Source organism: Mauremys reevesii, linkage group 4 (genome assembly GCF_016161935.1).
Source record: "Mauremys reevesii isolate NIE-2019 linkage group 4, ASM1616193v1, whole genome shotgun sequence".
Classification (NCBI taxonomy): Eukaryota; Metazoa; Chordata; order Testudines; family Geoemydidae; genus Mauremys; species Mauremys reevesii.
Window position 1 is genome coordinate 39701181 of NC_052626.1, and position 21796 is coordinate 39722976.

Below are 21796 nucleotides of genomic sequence, written 5' to 3' on the forward strand. Positions count from 1 at the left end.
ATAATGAAGACCACTGCAGAGCAAAGAATACTTTGGCTTTTGTTGTTATCTGGATAACCCAAGTCAGAGGTTTCCATCATCTAAATCTGAACCACATCAAGTAGAATTCCGTTCACACTGCTGTGTCATGTTAACCCTGAAACTCAGTCCTGACCTGCAGCACCCCTTGCATGTCTGGTTCGGTGCCCCTGCAACATCTCTGCTATTCCAAACCTGACTCCACCATGCAGTTCTACCTCAAAATTGAATCTGTGGCACTGTTGGCAAATCAAATCACGTGACGGAGCAGGCACCTACTGGAGAGAAAATGAGACAAAGGAAGCTCAGCTGTATTATGTGATCAGCCACTTGCATTGTAGAGGTTTATTATGCCTTCTCCTGAAGCATCAGGTATTGTCCACAGCTAGTGGCAGGATATTGTACTCAATGGAAATAATAGTCTGATCTGCTGAAGCAAATCTCATGCTGTAGGAAGGCGGGTGTCATCGTATGAACGAATGTAAGCACCATTTTGCTTGGAGGGGAGATATGGCAGAGTCTAGGCAGGACTCTCCTTTATTTATTTTACATCAGGAAAAAAGCCCCAAGTCTCGGCAATAGAAATGAAAGGACAAGAATGATCAGTATAAAATTCACTAAAATATCCACAAAACACAGGAAATCATCCTATATTCAATTACTCCACCCCCATTCATCTCAAAGGACTCCCAAAGCACTTTACACATGTAGGCTTAAATCACGGGTTTGCAGATAAAATTTAGGCACAGAACTATTTACTGAAAATGTTGCATCCACCTCTGGGTGGGTGGCTTTCAGTCAAACTGTCTGCAACACACTGCACAAAGGTGTAGGGAGGGGAAATGTTAGCCTATCTGTCTAAAATTATTTTTATGGACATGTATATTGTTTAGGGAAACTTGAAAATTTCACTTGAAAAAAAGGCAGAAATACCAGTATGTCGCACTTTTATCACCTTCCACCTCAGGATCTGGTGTACAGCAGTTTTATTCCCAGGTAAAAATGGGAAAACTGAGTCACGGAGAGGTTAAATGGCTTGCCTGAAGTCACATAGTGGGTCAGTGGCAGAACCAGGAATAGGCTCCAGGAGTTCTGGCTCTCAGTCCACTGCTACAACCACTAAAACATTTTATTTTTTTCTTTTCATTTTGTAAAAATTGCACCAAAACTGATTAAAACCCAAGACTGGAAAATAATATAAGACCAGGGTGCTCAGCAGGCAGGATCAGTCTGGGCTGCAATCACAATTAATCTTCCCCCTTCTCTTTATTTTTTGTATTTTTTTAAAAGGACCAGAAGGGGCCTAGGGAAATCCACCTGGGCATCAACTTAACCTGTGTCCCCATCTCTCTGGGTCCTCCTGATAGCCCATAATCATCAGCCAAGCTTCCACTGCTTGTCCTCAGACCCTGCGTCCAGTGACGCTGAATGCAATTACTATAATTGATGTGCCACTTTTGTTAAGACCATGGTATCAATAAATGGGAGTACAACAAGCTGCTAAGGAAGATGCAGGGAATTTATTAGAATGGATGCATGCAGTGGATGGCATAATAACTGCTGATGGCCAATTCATAAATCACAGTTGGATTCTTTGGGAGACATGTAACTCCCAGGCGGCTTCCCTCATAAAACAACAATAGTACAAGGAAATAAAGGGAAGTCTGCTGCTCAAGCCAGTGTAAAACCTCTGCCTGATGCCAGGCCCACTGCCAGGGGATAGCAAAATCCCATACGGCTAAGCAGTCAAATTCAGAAGCATCTGGACATCAGATAGGAAATGTCACTGTGACAGGCTCTCTCACCCCATTTCCCAGCCAGCTGGGAAATCCTGTACAAGCAGCCTCTACTCTTTGTAACGGGATTTGAATTCCCAGAAATGATTTCAGATCCAGCATATCCCCCAGAGCCCGACCTGTACCTCATTGTGGTGGAGGGATGTAACATCTGAAATAGGGGATTGCTCGTTGGCACTATGCCATCAGCAATGTAGGCTGGTCTGAAATATCACCTTGGGCATTATGCAAGGTGGACAGGTCCAACGAGAACCCTGCAAACGATGGCTAACACAGGCAGCAAAGACTCAGGGCAGCAGCTGCACCTAACTACCTGAAGTGAAGGAAGTCGCCAAGAAAAAGAGTCAATGGCTCGGGTCGCACAGCATGAAGCCAGTACCAGTAAACTAGGAAAAAAGGTTTGTGTTACTGCACCTCTGTCTCATCCCAGTGGGATGAAGTATTTTTGGGGACAATCATTCGCTCTTGCTTTTGATCAGCATGAAAAACTTAGCGCTCAGCACCAGGGTTAAAGCCCTTGCCCTACTCGCAGCTGCAGATGCCCGGCCGGTGTGGTCTTCCCCCGGCGCAGATGTGACAGGTTCATGCCAAAGCTCCCCCTGGCACACGCATCCTCTGATGTTGGCAGGCACATCTGCAGTATACTGTGGCAACGTACTCAATATTAGCTAGGGCCTCCACCAATCCATTAAAATTGCAACCTGGAATGTTGCAACTCTTGACAGGCGTGGTCATCAGGTCACTATCTCACGTGAAATAGACCATCTTGGCATATCAATGGCTGGCTTAACAGAGGCAAGGTTGATAGATCACAGATGACACAAGGTGGAAGATTCATTACTTCTGTATTACGGTGGTCCCAATCACTTATATAGGGTAGCATTACTAATACGAGGTGAGGCCAAGTCCTCCTTGATAACTTGGACACCAATGTCTTCTTCACTTATTACACATTTTAAACATTGGCACGGCCACCTTGCTGTCATACTAGTTTATGTGCCAACAGAGGAATCAGTTGATTTAGTCAAAGATCATTTCTACGATCAATTGGAATCTCTACTATACATGGTCCCTCCACATGATAATCTCATGATCCTGGGTGCTCTAAATGCAGTTACTGGCTCCCTGTGAATTGGGCTTGAACAGGTCATTGGCCATTGTGGTTCAGGTATACCCAATGACAGGGCCGGATTTAGGAAGTGCGGGGCCCGATTCGAATACCCAGCAGCGGTCCGGGTCTTCAGCGGCACTTCGGCAGTGGGTCCTTCACTCGCTCCGGGTCTTCCGCGGCACTTCGGCGGCAGATCCTTCACTCGCTCCGGGTCTTCCGCGGCACTGAAGGACCCGCCACCAAAATGCCGCCGAAGACCCGGAGCGAGTGAAGGACCCACTGCCGAAGTGCTGCTGAAGACCCGGACCACCACCAGGAGAGTAAAAATTAAAAAGTTAGGTGCTCTTCTTTAGGGCGCAGGGCCTTCTTAGGCACGGGGCCCGATGCAGAGGAATCAGGGGAATCAGCCTAAAGCCGGCCCTGCCCAACTATAATTCCTGCCACTTGCTCATATTCTGCATCTCTCAGAATCTCTTGGTTCATGGTTCAAGCAATAATGCATACACTGGACATCCTGGATCTATCGTGATGGTGTCAGCCATGGCTATCAGAGGAGCCCTTCCAGACAATTATATTGAAGGCCACTGCCTGCCAGCATGGTAATAAGCACACTCAACCAGCTGAAGCAAAAGTTCAATGCCCTGGCACTTCACAATTCCAAGGCATATTATAACCAAGTGGCAGATGAAGTTGAACTCTGCTTAGCCAGGGGACACTTGAAGCTGGTATTTCATGCAATCCACCACCTCAGCGGTCAAGAGGTAGATGCGACAAATGGCATCCTGAACAGCAGCCAAGGCCATTCATGTAAATTGGATGATGACATGTTTTCACGCTGGATGGAACATTTATCACAGCACCCTGAACCCTCCAGCCGCTACTTGCCAGAGCTGGATGATTTGGCAGTCACTGTGGTTTCGGACCGAGACACCTGTACTGACTTGCCAACACTGAATAAAGTGAAAAGCACTGTTTGCAAACTGAAAAACGGATGCGAAGCTGGAGCTGATGGTATCCCCCTGGAGCTGCTAAAATGTGCTTTTGTCCCTGTAGTGGAATCATTTCTGGCCATCTTTCACCTCGTGTGGAGGATTGGAACCTTGCCAACCAGCTGGAAGGACAGTACTGTGATTTCACTTTATAAGGGCAAGGGACCATGCAGCAAATGTAAGAGCTACAGGCCTATCGCTGTACTGTCTGTGCCAGGGAAGGTGTTTGCACATGTTCTGCTAGTGCATTTGGACCCCCTGCTACTTTGGAAGCATCACCCCCAACAGTCAGACTGTACAAGGAACAGGTCCACCATTAAATGCCATTTTAGCCCTCTGCTTGTTGTCAGAGATACACCATGAGTTCAAGAAGCCCCTGTATGTAGCGTATGTTGATATTAAGGCTGTGTTCAATTCAGCTGACCAAGTCATGCTATGGAATGCTTTAAAGGGCGTAGATGTCCCAACCACTCTTCTGGACTTGACCAGTGAGCTGCATAATGGAATCGCTGCCCATATACACCTTGGGAATCGAATGTTGGCACCTTTAAAATCAGTATCTGGTGTCAGGCAGGGCTGTGTCTTGGCACGTGCACGCTTTTGTCAGGCAATAGATTTCATAATGCAGTAGTCTGTCAAGTCCATAGGCATTAAGATTGGTGATCTCTCGCTCTCAGACCCTGACTATGACGATGACATTGTTCTTCTAGTACAGAGCCCCGACAGGTTCTGTGAAGCACTCCAGCAAATGGAGGAGGAGTCAGCCAAGGTCGGCCTCCATGTTTCATGGTCAAAGACAAAGTTGCAAAACTTTGGAGTCGTGAATGGAACTGATCCTATCACTCTGGATAATAAAACTGTTGAAGCAGTCTCCAGCTCTTGCTATTTGGGTTCTATACTCACCAGTTCCTCCAACTCTCATATGGAGGTTCTTCACCAGATTGGTATTTCAGGGTCTGCCATGGGTTGCTTAGGATGAATATGGAATCATCATCTCAGCATGACAACCAAGTTCAGGATTTCCTTGAGCTGTATCCTCTCCATACTGCTGTACGATTGCGAAACATGGACACTGTGCTGCTCAGCCTGGCAAAGCTGGAGGCTCTCCACACAAAATGCCAACATTAAATATTGGCCATCAAATGGAATGAGTTCATTCATAACGCAGACATTTATAGTTGCTTCTGTCTACAGGCTACTGAGGTCATTGTCCTCAGTCAGTGTCTGACGCTTGTTGGACATGTCGCCAGAATGCTGCAAGATGTTCCAGCGAACATCATTCTCCACGTTGCTTGTAACATCTAGGATAAAATTCCACCAACCGAGGGGTGGAGGCAGCCCAGAGGCAGACCCCCTATTACATGGGTGCATAAAATCTGTTCAGACATTGGACTTTTGGCCCGTCAAGCCCTTGCAACCACACAGGAAGAGACCAAATGGTGAACCATCACTATGGCCAAACTTTTGGCTAAGTGTTGAAGTAGTAGTAGTTTAAGAAGGGTCCCATCATCCAGAAAACAAGCCAGCCCCTGAGGAGTACCAAGAGCAGCAGCCCAGCACCCTACCAGTGATATGGCAGTCTATGACAATTACAAGCAAGTACCTCCCAAAATTAATTCAGGGCTGTTAGGGTGCTGCAATGATTTCTCTAACATCTCCTAGAATGAGTGCTGTTGTAACCAGACAATTCCCCAGTACTCCGAAGAGTGGCAGCATGGCACCCCTAAGGGCAGTAACCTGGTTTCCCAACCCAACAAAGCTTATTGCCTTGACACCCTGAAAGTAGTGCTCCAACACCCATCAACCCATCTTGACTGAGTTAATCTGGCCCCATGCCCTTCCCAAGCACAACCTCTGTGGTACCCTAGAGCAGCAATCCAGCACATTGTCATCACTTCTGGTGTTTCCTCTGGTAATTATGGCAAGAAAGTGCTTCTTTTTGCAATGTCATGTACAGACCTGTCCCCAAGCCCTCTACAAATACACAGAGGTTACCCCACGGAGCATGTGGTCTGTGTGTGCAGAGTCTCCCGTGGTAACCAGTGACACTGAGTTAGTCTGGTGAATCAATCTACTAAGCATTCTGGACCCCACCGTTCTAGGCACAAGGAGCCTGGGGCCCATGGTTAGACTGTTCCCGATTTAATTTATCTTAAATGTGCCCATCACTGTGGTATCTGATCCATGTTAGTGTTTCATGAGTGGGGGAGAAAGGTGAAAGACGCAACAAATGTCCCATATTAATTTTTAATGACAACAAATGTGTTTTATTTTTATGATGATTTATTAATGTGTTTCATAATAAATGTATACACTGGCCTGAGGCTCCCTCTTGTATTAAAGGGTGTCAGAACACTTGCAGCTGGGAGACTGATAGCTCCTCTTATGCAAATGACTCGAGAGATTTCCTGCCATGCAAACAGTTTATCTTTTAGGGCACTGGGTAGGTTAAGACCAGAATACTATGCTGTGGCCCAGCTAGCTCTGTAGTGCTGCTCCAGCCCTCACAAATACATCAACTCCCCACAAAGCGCAGCCATGAATATGTCCTTTGAGACTAGAGTGACCAGATGTCCTGATTTTATAGGGACAGTCCCAATATTTGGGGCTTTTTCTTATATAGGCTCCTATTCCCCCCCTCCCGATTTTTCACACTTGCTGTCTGGTCACCCTATTTGAGACCCATGTTCCAGTTTTGGGGATAGTTACCACATCCTCCACTCCAAATTCACAGGACATACACACACTTCTAGCCTTGTGATATTGTATAAACTATATCACAACATACTGACTTACCTACCAAGAGCTGAGCTCAGGGTTGTGTATTTCCCCAGGAAGCATTACAACAACAACACTTGGTGCTTATGCAGCACTTTTATCCAGGGATCTCAAAGTACTTTTCAAAGGGAGGTAAGTATCATTATCCCCACTTAACAGATAGGGAAACAGGCACAGAAAGGTGAAAGCATTTGCTGAATGTCACACAAGGAGACTGTCACAAATGCAGAAATAGATCCCAGGAGCATGTGATGCGTCAGATGTTGCCAGGACATGGAATCCCAAGAGAAGTAAAAGAGGGATTATCAAGGCCACCTTAAAATGTAGGTGTACTGAGAGTTTTTAAGTTTGCACCAATTTGGTTATAGAATTACAATCTTAAAACTTAAAAAAAAAAAATCTTTGCAGTTCAGCTTTATGCCAACAGGGGGTGGGAGAGGCCCTAGAATAGGGCACCATTCTCCAGCTATTCAAGAGAAACTAAACAGAGCTGGGTGAGACTGAGTATTTTTATTATTAGCCAGAAACCTGGGACAAGTTTCCAAACCTTTTAAACTCAGCCTGTGCTGAGTTGGGGAATGAGAGGGGAACATCAGTGTGGAAAATCTGCGTTTTAGGCAAACTACAGAGGAGTCCAAACCAAAATGCCAAGTCTCCACACCCCCAAGCTCTGATCCCGACATAGGTCTATGTTTACCCACAATTCAGGCTTTTCGGATTTACTGCCCCACTGAGGCCCTTTAATTGAGACTGTGATGTTCAGCTCTGGATTTAAACATCCCCTGAGTGCATTAGAGTGTAGGCCCAGTCTCCCGATACGAATTCCTCTGTGATTCTGAATATCATTTTCAGCTCTGTTTGTACACCTGCCTATAAAGAACCTCTCTGAGTTGCTTCTCACTCAGCTGCAACACTTCAGTACAATCACTGAACTACAGAGTAATTCCCACTCTGTTTAGTATTCACCCACAGTGGAAGTCATTGGAGGAAGAGAGGGAGAGTAGCTCTGTAGTCCAGTGGTTAGAGGGCATGCACCTGGGAGACCATGAATCCAGTCTCCCTGCTCCAATCACTCTTTCATTATTTATTTGCGGTGGAACAGCTTCAAGAGGAGAGACTGAGGGAGCCTCACATCAGAATATCCTATAGCTCAGAGCACTCAAAGATGGGAGACCCCTCTTCAAATTGTTTCTCCCCCTCTGGCAGAGTTGAACCGAGGTCTCCCACATCCCAGGTCAGTGTTCTAACCACTGGGATGAAAGATCAGTAGTGGCATCACCGGCTGGATTTTTAAATGAGATCTGATCCAGTAGGTGGCCTCTCAGCACACCTACCATATCAGGCCCCTTAAGCAAGATAGACCCCCTCCCCTGTCTGTGAATCGCTCTAAGGCTTTGGTGGGAGCTAGATATCTGGACACCTCGAGGGAGACAGCAGTGGACATGCGCAGAGACAGAAACACAGGTGTCTAGGAAACTTCTGTTCTCAAAATTTAGGAGCCAAGAGAGTTTAAGCACCTACAGTGTTCATCGAGAGTTTTGTGGATCGCTGAGGAGCCTAAACCCAAGACTTTGGTGCCAAAATACCTTTGTGGATCTGGGCCGTATAGCCCAGGTTAAGACAAGAGCAGGAGGAGACAATAACACAGGGAGTGGTGTGGGAAGAACCAGGGCAAAGAAGATCCATGTGTACACGTGGATTTGAAAAGCTATAGCACTACCTTGAGGGTGTGAACATGGTAGGTGTTCAACATCCTCTGCTATTACTTATTTCTTAACACCAGGCCCTATGTCTGGACTCTCATAAAATGCATCATCTATTCCTGACCTGTATTGTGCGACTCTGATCTAGAGGACAAGACTCCAGAGAAATAACAGAGAAAGAATCAGGTCTCCTCTATGTATCATACAGAGCTAATCATAGCAGTGGCAATTAATGAATAACCACCACCAGATTCCATTATTAATTTAGGACTTTAAAGAGCATATTTCTATAAAGCATTTCAATTCCATTTTACCTATATAATCTTCCTGTTTTGGTGGTTCTTCCTTTCCACACTTCTGGCTCTGCTGTCAACAGAAAGGAAGGAATCAGGGCTTCCAACACCACTTACACCAAGGTAATAGATGTGATAGACTCAGGCTTACCGCTGACTCTGCTATTGATTAAAATTTGTCAGGAGATGCCATGGAAAGGCTGCAAGAGGCTTCAACCAACAAAAAAAAAAGAAGACTGTAAAATGTATTTCATTCCCAGAAGTGTATTACAAAAGATTGAAGGTCAATTATTCCAGTAATTTACAGCCAGTCTCAACAACTTGGCTGGATTACAGTGTGTAATGCAATAAGGGAGTTCTCTATCCCCCAACTCTTCTTTAGTGGCAAGGTTGGATGTCAGGAGTGGCAGCACCAACACAGGGCAACTAGATCTGATATTCAGAAACCAGCAGGTGTAGGGGGATCTCAGGAGCTGGAGCTTGGTGGACACTGGGCAACGGGGAGGGGCTAGGAACTAATTTGGTTTGGGGATGCTTGTCAGAGTCACGGGGGTCTGGGTTCAGAAGGATTTGGCAGCAATAAAGTGGGTTGATTTGGGGAAACTGCTCATTCCTGATTATTTAAACGAGTATAAATGGTGGCTTCTCTTCTAACTTGAAGTCTTTAGATCATGATTTAAGGACTTCAGTAACTCAGCCAGAGGTTATGGGTCTTTTCCAGGAGTGGGTGGTTGAGGTTCTGTGGCCTGCAATGTGCAGGAGGTCAGACTAGATGATCATGATGGTCCCTTCTGGCCTTAATGTCTATAAATGTAGATTTAGTTGGGTTTGGTCCTGCTTTGAGCAGGGGGTTGGACTAGATGACCTCCTGAGGTCCCTTCCAATCCTGAGATTCTATGATTCTATGAAATCTTCCTGCTCCCCTGAACACACTGGCCTTTCGGCCTCTACAACACTGTGCTTCTTCCCATGAGATCTCACACCCTTCTTCTGGAACTGAGCACCCTCTTGTATGTATTATAATGATGAGGCAGGATCCTCTAGCCCAGGGGTCCCCAACCCCGGTCCCGGCGCCCGTCCCCGCGGCCCCTCTTAAACGGGCATGAACCGACCCAGTGGAGCTTCTGCAGGCATGCCCTGCGGAGGTCCCAGCTGAGCAGCGGGACGGCGCGCCCTCCTCCTGCGTGCTGCGGGTGCTTGAGGTGCTCTGCTCTCAGCTGGAGCTTCTTCAGCAGCGCCTGCCCGCACGAGGTCCACTGGGCTGGAGCTCTTCGACCGCGGAGGGCGGGCGCCGCTGGCTCGTCTCCGCTGCGCTGGAGCGCGCGCCGACGCGGGGCGGAGGGTCAACCGCCGGTCCCTGGACCTAAGGCTCTAGCCTCATCATTATAATAGTAGATCATTGGTATAGCATTTCTTAACTGACTTAGATGTGTGGAGTGGAATTTAGAGTGTGCTGATCCTGTATTGTTTTTTGGCACCCGCTGGGATATGAAGTGCCCAGTTAACATTGCAAGGAACAATATTAACTCAGTTCAGGGGAACAGGTCTTTGAGGAGCTTGCAGCACACAGATACCTCAGTAACGGGCACACTATAAGATAGAGGGATAGATACGTAACTTGCACCCACTCTTAGATGGCTCTGGGAAACTCCCATGTGCTTGGTATCCGGGATTCAGCACATGCATAGGAAACCACAGCCTCAGGATGTGACTCAGCTGGCAACAGAAAGCCACCTCATTTCTTCTCTGATGGGACAACTTTTCTGTATACAGATACTGGGCCAAATCCTGAGGTCCTTACACATTTCCACTGCCTCCTTCCTTAGGCCAACCTCCCTTCATTTCAGTGGCTAATCACTCCTGTGGGAGTGTGCCTGAGGAGGGGCTAGGGAATTTGGCCTATTGATAATGCTATGGTTTCTTTCTATCGTGCTCAACTATGGCACTATCCCAAGCCCTTCCCAACTAAACCAGAAGAGTTTAAAAGACTGACATTAAAGTTTAAGAACCAGCAAGTGTTAAACTTAGAGTGAAACAAGAAATCAAGCCACCCAGTCACGTCAAAGGCTCTTCAACCTGAAAGGATACTGAAGCTCCTTTGAAAGGGGGCTCAGTAGCTCTATAGTCATCCTCAAGCCAAGATGAAAGGAATTCCACAGTTCCTGGGCTTTAAAGGCGAACACATGGACTACACATGGGCCCAAACTGCAACTCTTAGATCTAGTTCCATCCTCTCTCAAGGTCCATAATCAGGATTTCAGTTCAGGCTGTCACAGAGCTAAGGGCTGGACTCAAAATTTGGATCTAGCTCCAAACTTTCCAATAATGTGGCGTGTTTGGATCTAGGCCCATCTCTAATATACAGAACCCTTTCTGCCTGAGAAGCTTCTGGCTCTAACATACCTCAGAAAGAACCCTAGCAGGTGGAGCAAGTGGAAGCACTGTCTATTAATTAGAGCAGTGGCCTAGATCTCAGAACTTCTTGGTTATCTTCCCAGCTCTGCCACTAACTCAGTGTTTGACCTTTGGCACTTCCCAATTTGTAAATTGGAGACAACACCCACCCCTGTAAAGTTGTTTGAAATCCTTGGATGACAGGTGCTGTAGATTATGAGAACATACATTCAGCCCCTCGCCCTCCCGGGGCTGTATATACCTGTCAGGTACCCGACTATGTGCTCAATGGGGTGATCAGATTTAGGGTTTTCTACACATCACTTTCGCTCATAGCCTGAAGTCAAGTAGCATTCCCAGGGCTCATTTTATTTCCTGAGCTATAAAGGAAATAAGAACCACAAACTTCTTCTGATTCTAGAGCAGGATTACGTTTTATTTCAAACTATTTTACTAATATGATACTTTAAGCTTCCATCCTCTGGGATTCCCTAAGCCCCTCTTCACTCTCTGGCACTTTGAGAGGAGCAGGAAGGGTTAAAAGCCCACTCTTGTGTTGTCTGATGGAGGCCACTCAACCATGACCCTGGCCAAGTGGCAGAGGCACAGGGAGTAGATTATCAATAACTCATCCTCCGCCCTCCTTTCCCCCCAGCCTGTTCTCCCTATAGGACGTCAATGAGCTGGAAAATGAAAGGAATAATGCAGGTTTAAGAGACTAATAATTAGGTCACAGCTGATCCCAGTTCAGATCAGCTGACAGACGGTGCTTACACTGCACAAGCCACCATGCTAGCTGCCAAGGTCCATAGCTTTAGGACAGCCTTTCCCCTCATACTTTGCCTCTTCTGCTCCCATCTCCGCCCCCGCCCAATCAAATCTACAATTACAGCTACAAATCCACTATGTTTCAGTCTTGTTTCCTAAGGATTTAAAATGCATTGGTGACTCTAATCTCAGATTGTTCTGTCTGTTGTTCTCTTAAAACATCTTAAATCTCATTCTCCTCCATCTTGCCCCCATGCCACGCCAGCACAACGGTCTCATTACTGCTCCCATGCTATCCCGTTCCTTTCCCCCTCCTCACAACCCCCATGCTACCCCCCTCGCAAACCTAATCGTGATGTTTGCTTGTTTTAGCTTCGGTAATCCTGTTGTCTCACAAATCTCCTTGCCATAATCCTGCCTTTGTCTGTCAATACAATTTGTTTGCTGTGGGGAAGGAGAGAGGCAAAACATTATTGGAAAAAGATGAAACCTTTGTTGCCGGTCTCTGGGCCTTTGCTGAGTACATTTTTGAGCATAGCACTATCGTCTACTTCTTTTCACATCCAAGTGGGGTTTATAGCCCCCAAGATTAAGAATTCCTGGATTAAACCAAACATTGTAGCTGCTGCCCAATGAACAGAGTTGAAATAAGTACATGCAATGCACACTTACATACACTAGGCGGAGCTCAGGTGAGGAGAGAGAGAGAGAGAGAGACAAAGGAAGACAGAAAGGGGTCTGCCTCCCTCTCCCCACCGGCTCGGAAATTCTGTTGTCATTTTTATGTGCAAAGCAGGTGTAAAAGGCATCTGACCCCAACCCAGCTTCAACCTTTGGCCTGCATCTCAACCCTGACCATGATACTGATTGGCTTGCCTATGGAATCTGACCTCGGTTCTGACCCATGGCCTGTCCTCGAACCCCAGTTTCAGCACTGCCCTCAGCCTTGTACTGACCTTATATTTAGCTTTGATCTCTGCTCTAGCCACCAGGCCTGACTGGTTGGAACCAGAGCCTGACAGGTATAAGCAGTTACAATTGTGTGTGCATATAAACCACCCAGTTTAGTCAGACTAATTTCTTCCATACTCCAGTCAAAACACAATATGGACCCAAAAGCTCAAAGCAAAACATCATTTCAACAGCCAAGGGTTCATATGAAAACAAAGACTTAAGTTCAAGTGATTTGGATGCAAAACACACAGACAGTGAGGCCACGGTCTCAGAAAAATGACTGCTGGATCTCATAGCATGTCTTGATACTCGAATGTGTTTCTATATGCAACAAATCATGAAACCAGGTGAGCATCATGTGGGTTGGGTTTTATTTGCTAAGATATTTCAACAGGCCTAGTATGGAGTGACCTGCTCCTGAGGCTGGGCAAACTGGATAGGAAAAAATGAGATAGATATTCTCCCCACTGCCAAGTTCTATGCCTTTCTATGAGTAAACTGAAAGCAAAACTTCAAGGAGGATCTGAAATATTCCATTAACTCCCCCTCCTCTGAGATGACTCTGTATTTCAGGACTCCTGTTGGGACATGAGGTGCCAAAATCCTAGATTCAAAAAATCACCATCATCATTATAATGGGCCAAACCCAAGCCCCAGACCCAAGCACTCGGGCATTTTGGGAGAAACATTCAGAGCACATGTAGATCAATTGCAGTCACTGTTCATTCCACTTTCCTTTTGTTTGAGACCTTGCTCTTGATCCTCTTTTGGCTGGTTTTCCCAAGCATGAGCATGACATCTTGAAATGCATCGTGGGTAGTGTTATGGAAATTATCAGCTAGGCAAGTAGTGCTTGCTGCTGCTGCAGCTTTAACTGCTGCCTACACTAGAGAGGTTAAGAGACTGAATAGAACACAAATAAATTAGCCACAAGGTTCTGATTATCACAGATTTTACAAGAGGAAAAAACCCAGAATCCATGAGCTAAAGAAACCATCAAAGACCAACAAGAAGTGTAAGACACCTCCACGTCTTCTCAATCAACGAATGTGCAGAGCTGAGCAGAGGGGAAGAGAATCCCTGACAAACCACAACAAATACAAGGTACTGCTAGAATGGGCATGGATTCCTATGGAGATGTTTCCAAAGGGACACTGACATGTTTCCAAAGGGACCCTGACATGACATGGGCTGAAGTGGCCATTCCTGTCCTACCAGTTCAAGGCTGGAGGTTAGTGGCTGAATGTCTGGAATTTCATGGATGGTCAGGGTGGCAGGTTAAGGAGTAGGAATTGGTATGGAGCCCAAGGGCTGTATTAGGGACACAATGATTGAAGTTATATTAATCCGTACATCATCTCTTCCCCCAATGACTCTAAAGTGTTTTGGGCAACATTCAGCAGACTAGCAGAACCAGGAGCCCAGCATCCACCAGTTCCTATTTCAGCATCATCTTGCAGTGGGGAGTGTGTTGGATTTTAGCTTCCTCAAGCTGTGGCTATACACACACACACACACACACACACACCCCTCGCTCCTTTCCCCCTAGTAGGGCACTCCAGCTCCAAATGTGGGTTAATATATAGGTTTTACACTTCCACTGATATCTCAGGAAGCCATGAGGGCCATGGTTAAGGCAGTCTTTATCAGAGATAGTGCTGTATGATCTTTACCCCCACCTTCCTCCATCCCCCTGCCAGTTCTGGATTCCTGGAATTTATCACTAGGGCCCTACCAAATTCATGGCCATGAAAAACGTGTCATGGACCGGAAATCTGGTGTCTCTGTGAAATCTGGTCTTTTGTGTGATTTTACCATCTACTATACAGATTTCATGGAGGGAGACCAGCATTTCCCAAAAGGGAGTCGCAGGGTGGTTGCAAGGTTATTTTAGGGGGGGTCGTGGTATTGCCACCCTTACTTAGGCACTGCCTTCAGAGCTGGGTGGCCGGAGAGCAGCGGCTGTTGGCTGGGCACCCAGGTCTGAAGGCAGTGCCCTGTCAGCCACAGCACAAAAGGAAGCATGACAATACCATACCATGCCACCCTTACTTCTGCGCTACTGCCTTCAGAGCTGGGCAGCCGGAGGGTGGTGGCTGCTGACTGATGGCCTAGCTCTGCAGGCAGCAGCCTAGAAGTAAGGGTGGCATGCGCTGCTGCTGGTGGCGGCTCTGCCTTCAGAGCTGGACTCCTGACCAGCAGCTGCCGCATTCCAGCTGCCCAGCTCTGATGGCAGCACGGCCACCAGCAGCAGCGCAGAAGTAAGGGTAGCAACTGTACCCCCCAACACACAATAACTTTGTGACCCCTCCACAACTGCTTTTTAGGTCAGGACCCCTACAATTACAACACATGAAATTTCATATTTAAATCGGTGAAATCATGAAATTTACAATATTTAAAATCCTATGACTGTGAAATTGACCAAAATGGACTGTGAATTTGGTAGGGCCCTATATGGTGATAAGTAGGAGAATATATTACATCTGATTACATTTCTTGGCAGTCATCTCCTAAAGAGAAGCATCACATTGGGGCCTGTTGCATCTGTGGAAGTAAACAGAGTATGGGGCTGTCTCCTGTCACATCATAACACTTAGCACGCCATCCTTTTCAAAGTGCTGTGGAAAGATTAACTAAACCTCACACCTCCTCACACAGAGTGGGGAAGTGCTTTTTCCAAGGTCAGTGCAGAGCTGGAATAAGAATCACATATAGAAGGAGGCAAGATCACCTTGAAAGAATTAGCCCTGGTCTACACTACCGTGGTAAGTTGACATAAGTGATGCTACTTATGTGAACTGAAGTCAACATAGCTTAGGTCAATTTACTGCAGTGACTACACCGCTCTGTGTTGATGGGAGATGCTCTCCCACCATTTTAACTTACTCTTCTCAGGGAGCTGGAGTACTGGAGTTGATGGGAGAGGTCTTAGTGAGGGGGGGAGAGGGATAGCTCAATGGTTTGAGCATTGGCCTGCTAAACCCAGAGTTGTGAGTTCAATCCTTGAGAGAGCCATTTAGGGAACTGGGGTAAAAAATCTGTCTGGGGATTGGTCCTGCTTTGAGCAGGGGGTTGGACTAGATGACCTTCTGAGGTCCCTTCTCCTTCTATGACTTAGTGGGTCTTCACCAGACCACTAAATTGACACCATTGCAGCAGTGCTGATCTACTGGTAAGTGTAGACATGTCCTTAGAAACCCTCTGCATGTGCAGATTTTAACCAATGCCATTTACAACTGGTGGAGTTTCTCACCAAAGAAGACTGTGCTTCAGTACAAGAAATACCAACCCCCGGCATGTGAGGCAGAGAGAAAGGAAGGCTCTTTCACTGGATGAACTGCTGACATGGAATGAGATGGCACTATGTGTAGTAAGAATGGCCCTGCTGTCTGATCAAGAGGGCTGTGTGTGCAGAGGCAGTGGCCCCAGGAGACACCATTTGTTAAAGTGTCAGCATTCCCCTGGCTGGGTGACACAGAAGCTGCACTGCAGGACACCCCAATCTATCAGGTGGCTTGTTTTCACAAGGAAGCAGCTTGTAGTCTAATATTTATTTAACATCTGGCTCCCTGAGACTGACTTGCAGACAACACACTCCTTTATGGAAGAGTCCTGGAACTGCAGTACTAATCTCCTGCCCACACTGCTTACCGCCCTGCTCAGGACTCCTGGGGCTAAGGAAAGGAGCTCAGTAAATTGAGAGATTGGATGAACCTCACCTCCCCAATTCAGATTTCTACCACCTTGTGGTAGAGTTGGGAGCTTATTACTTCCCCTGTGTTTGCTCTAAAAGAAACAAGACAACTTCCATCTTATAAATAAAACACACAATCAGAATAAAGGAAGCAATGTCAAAAGTTTGATGATTGATCAACACATCCACAAAAACAGTCACTTATATTACACAATCCTTCAAATGAACTGGAGGTTGATGGCTACTTCTTTTCAGGTAATGATGAAAAAAAATATGGAGAGCCCAGCCCCCTTCCTTCACTAGCAGGACCAAGTACTGATTTTGCCCCACATCTCTAAGTGGGGCCCCCTCAAGGATTGAACTCACAATCTGGGGTTTAGCAGGCCAATGCTCAAACCACTGAGAACAGGGGGTTAACTTAGTCACTTGCCTGGGTTCAGTCTCTCTAAGTTGTCCTCTTGCAGAACGGGAATATAATGAGGGCCATGAAATGGTTTGATGTGTGATGCATTTCGAGTGACTTTATGGGATCTTCTCTGAGCAGTGACTATCATGCTTTTGACCATTGTGATCGTGTAAGGCTCAGGATGAAAGGGCATAGAGTTGTCTAGAGGCTAAACGTTTGACCAGAACTACATCTCCCACGTTGAAAGAGGTGGTCTTGGTCCATCTGTGCTGGCTGCACATCTTTTCATGACAAACTTTGTTTCATTGTCATGTTGACACAGAGGTTCATCCTCTACTCTTATCTCAACTTGTGGCAATTTTCTTCTTAGCTGTCTGCAAAATTAAATAGTTGCTGGCACCAGGCCAACTGAATAGTAGGGAGTGTTTTGATAATTATGGAGGAAACAAAATAGCTCCTGTTTCATGTCCAATCCACCAGCTGCAGCAATTCATAGTGCTTTCTTGAGTGTTTGCATAAACCTCTCAACTTTTCCATTGGCTTGTGGCCGGCGGAGTAAGCTTACAATGTTTGAAACCAAGATAATCTGCAAACAGAGCCCTGAAAGGGAGTATCATTGTCAGCTTTAACAGCAGATACACCATAGGCCAGCGGTCCCCAATGCGGTGCCCCAATGCGCCCGCGTCCTGGCGGGCAGTCAAGCATCCGTCGAAATGCTGCCAAAATTCGGCGGCATTTCAGCAGCGACGCCTCTCAATGATGTCACTTGTCGGCGGCAAGCGGCGTCATCGAGAGGTGTCGCCGCCGAAATTCGGCGGCATTTCGGCCGATGCTCGACCGCTGCCACGGTCCTTCGTCTAGCGCCCCCCAGACAAAAAGGTTGGGGACCGCTGCCATAGGCTGACAAATCTTGTCTATCTTGGGTATAACAGTGCTGGCAGAAGTAGTGCTGACCATTTTAACTTCTGGGTAATGAGAACAGTCATCTATAACAACTGGTAAATGGTTTTCCATTAGGGAGATCACAAAAATCCACCCTAATGTCCCCCCATGGGGGGTGTGGACAGAGGAGATAGATGTAGTGGAGGAATGTGGTTTTCCAGAACTGTTGCCTGGCATAGTCCGCAAGACTTAATGCAAGTTTCAAGAAGCCTAGCAATCCTAGGGAACCAGACTTCATCCTCTGAGCAGGGATTCTGTTTTTACCAGGCCCTGGTGAACTTCATGAACCAAAATCACGTGATCCCACAACAAACACACAGCAACAAGTCTTCTATCTCAGAGTAGGTTGTCTTCATCCATGACAACAAGTTCATCTTGAAACAGGCAAATAATTGTAGCTTGTGTTTCAGAAGTCAAATGTTGTAGGATATGCAGAAGTTCTTTCCATTGACCACTTCAAAAGGTTTTCATGACCATTTGGAGACATGTCAGACTCTGTAGTTGTTACTATTTGTTGTAATGAGAAAGCTTTAGGAATGGTGTATGAGAGGAGGAAGTTTACATGTGCTTCTGCTTTCTCCGTAGCGTTATGACTGTTAGCTGTTTTGGGAACAGGGTGATTCATTATCCACCAAGGTTATTCTTTTCAGGTCAATAGATAACTTTGTAGCCATAATCTTGCATCTTGAGCACCCCCACTCAATGCAAGCTGGTGGGCAAAAAGATTATTGAATACAGGTTCAAGAGGTTTGTTATCTGTTAGAATCATGAAGTGACATCTATAAATGTAGAAATGAAAAATGGGAACATCCCCATGCTACAGCAAAAGTGCCTCTTTCTCTCTAAAAAGAGTATTGTTATTCAATGGGTGAAAGCTTTGCTAGCATAAGCAATGGTGACATACTGGTCAACCTGTGTGAGGACTGCTACTAATCCAAGAGAGACGGCATCTATTATAAGTTCAGTTCTTTTACTGGAATCAAAATAGGACATGACTAAATAACTGGCAAAGGATTTTTTAGTTCTTCAAATGCATTTTGATGTTCGTTTGACCAAATCCATATTTGACCTTTCCAGGTTACATCTCCCAGAATAAATCTGCCACATTGATTGGCAAGCCCTAGCCCTAGCAGGCTATGAACTTCAATGGGGTTCATGGCCACAGTGACACTATGAATCTCCTTCACTTTCTTAGGATCCTGTAAGACACCATCTTTGGAGAATGTGTACGCAAAAAAAAAAATCTAACGTGGGTTTTTGATACTCATATTTGTCTGGGTTTAACATCAGATTCTGCTTCTGCAAAGCACTCAAAAACAGCTGCTAGTCAAAGTGTCATGCTCTTCAGATGTGGTGCCAAATACAAATATGCCATCCCTCACATTAAAAATGCCAGGGATTCCAGCTAGTAACTCATGTATGGTGTTCTTAAATATTTCTGTGGCCGAAGAAATGCCATAACTGAGTTGTTTATAGCGGTGAAGACTCATATGTTGTGAGGATTGTTATGTACCTTGACTCAGGATGCAGCTTTAGTTGATGGCATCTTGCTGTGAGGTCAAGCTTAGATAATAACTTCGCTCCATTCAGATTTGTAATATTCTCATCTACAGTGGAGTGATGTGTTGCTCATGTTTGATAGCCCAACGGGCTAAACGCATCCACGGAAATTTGGATTTTGACTAGTTGCTTTGGTTTCTGAGCCACTTTATAAGCGAAACCCATGGTGTGGGGCCTGGTGTCAAGCTCTTCCACATATGGAAGTTCTTCCACCAGCTTTCTGACGTGGCAAGCAATGTGTACACGTGGTGTGACAATGGGGCATCGTGATTGAAAAATGTGCTCAGAAGACTTTATTCTTTTGGGGAATACTGTGAAGACGTAAGAGCTGTCATGTTCTGAGACTTCAGCTTGAAGCACATTCACTTGATTCTTGATGTCTTTGTTGGAAGTTTCTCAACACCTCTATACAGTTTTAAATTAAGATTCCAGACACCACTGATTTGCTCCTGCATCTCAAAGAACACAGCATGCAGCTTCTATACTGGTAGTTAACCAACCCTCTCTAGTCCAAAACTAACACCCAGAATGGACTACAGTGACCCAGCTGCTATTCCCAGTACCCTAAAAGACTGGTATGGCTCACAGAACAGATTCTCCACACACTGTCTCCTACCTTAGCCAGCAGAGCCCAGATGCAGTCCACTGAACCCTAACTCCTTTCAGTAGCATAGCAGAGTGAGTTTGTCACTTTGCACAGTCTGACATAACAGCAGAAGAATAATGGTAACTTGTACCTCTGGATCTCCTTTCATCCTAATGGATCCTAAGGCATTTTGCAAATTATACAAAACTTTCCCCACAACAGAAATGCAGCCAGATCAAGGGTGGAATACAGCAGGAACTCAACAGCATTATGCAAGCATTTAGGGCAGGAAGTGAAGAAGAATCCTGTATCCAATTAAATATGGAGGTGACATTTAGGGAGGGAGAATTTGATTAAATAGAATGGAATTCTTGCCACGACGACACTTGTGCTAATTCCCTGACTCTTGCAAAAAGTGCCATAAGATCTTTAATGATTAAGACCACCGTTTTACATCTGATCTGAAAGCCAGGACCTCCACCATCACAGTGCTGCCTAACACCATGGGGAATTTTGCATGCACTAACTGATCAGACCTCAAACTCAGAGATGCATTTTATCTGGCCTCCAAACAAAATATGGCCCTTAATTTTAGGACATTAGCTATAAGCAATCCAAGTTTTGTCCTCACATGGCACTTCCTGAAATTTTGTGCCATCTGCTGTACCAATCCAGAGCATGTGCTGTGCCCTCGCTGCATCCCTGGGGCTGGAGGAGCGGTCGGTTCCCGCTGCAGCCCCAGAGGAGTTCTGTGCCCCCGCTGATTATTGGGGGGCAGCTTGCCCCCCTCCTTGTGCACACCCCTATACCAATGTCAGCTTGTGGTGTTGTATTACAGTTGCTGACATTTTTGGCTATAACAAATGCCCTCTGTAGCACTACAGTTCCCAACGTTAGAGTATAAAATACAAGGCAGTGAAACCCTGCAAAAATGCACAGTAGAAAGCTGTTCCAGGTTCATGTCTAGATTACACTCTGACTTAAGCAGGACATGTTTCCCCAAGGAAGTATGCTTAACTGTTGGATTCCACAAGGACCTGATTTGAGCCAGAGATACTTCCTGGCATTGACCACTGCTTGATAGAGATGTTAATTGTGCTTAAGTGGGACAAGATGGTTCTATTAAGGCAACTTAGCTGAGAGCCAGTGCTATTGCAAGTTAGCATAAGACCTCGGCAGGCTTTTGTTAGTTGAGTTTAATCGGGACAAGAGGGTATTCACACGTATCAATTCTACTGTTTTGTACATAGGGCTACGTCCTGAGAGCTGCTGCTTACAACTCACACTGAGATCAATGGAAGTCACAGGTTGATAGCACTTGCTGAACAGCTGCCAGGAGCTGACTCCGTATGTATCCAATTAAGGCCTGACTCTATTTCACAACAGTCAGTGGAAATTGTACCATTCACTTTAATAGGAGCTAGATCCAGTCTCCAACATTTGTTCCTCATTTGGAGATGGTTAAGGAAAATGCTAGAACAAAGCAACACTCAAAATGCTTTTGAGATTGCCTCTCAATCTGGATTTTGGCCTGGCTCTACTCTCATTGGTTGATAATCTCCTCCTACCAAGGGACAAAAATCAGGTGTCCATGCTGATTCTTTCAGATCTCTCAGCTGCCTGTAACATTACTGACTATGGGCTTGCTGGAAAACCTGCAGATTCGAGAGGACATGGCATATCTCACTTGGTTCCGTTCTTTCCTATTTGGGAGATCCCAGAGGCTATTTTGGAGTAAATGGACCTCTACCCCATGGTAGATCTCACGCAGGATTATGTTCTGTCTCCCCACAGCCGAACA

At 45.9% G+C, this 21796-nt stretch overlaps 1 protein-coding gene across 8 annotated transcripts in view; it reads right to left on the reverse strand.

Annotated features, from left to right (window-relative positions):
* Nucleotides 1-21796, reverse strand: part of NRXN3 (neurexin 3) — a 1505977-nt gene that overhangs the window by 1159345 nt on the left and 324836 nt on the right. Inside the window, exon 2 of one of the 8 annotated variants that reach the window (XM_039537770.1) lies at nucleotides 155-296. The exons of the other annotated variants lie outside the window; for them this stretch is intronic. Coding sequence (XP_039393704.1) covers nucleotides 155-197 — 43 coding nt within the window. The 5' untranslated portion in view covers nucleotides 198-296. The remainder of the gene's footprint in view (nucleotides 1-154; nucleotides 297-21796) is intronic. 8 annotated transcript variants of the gene reach the window in all.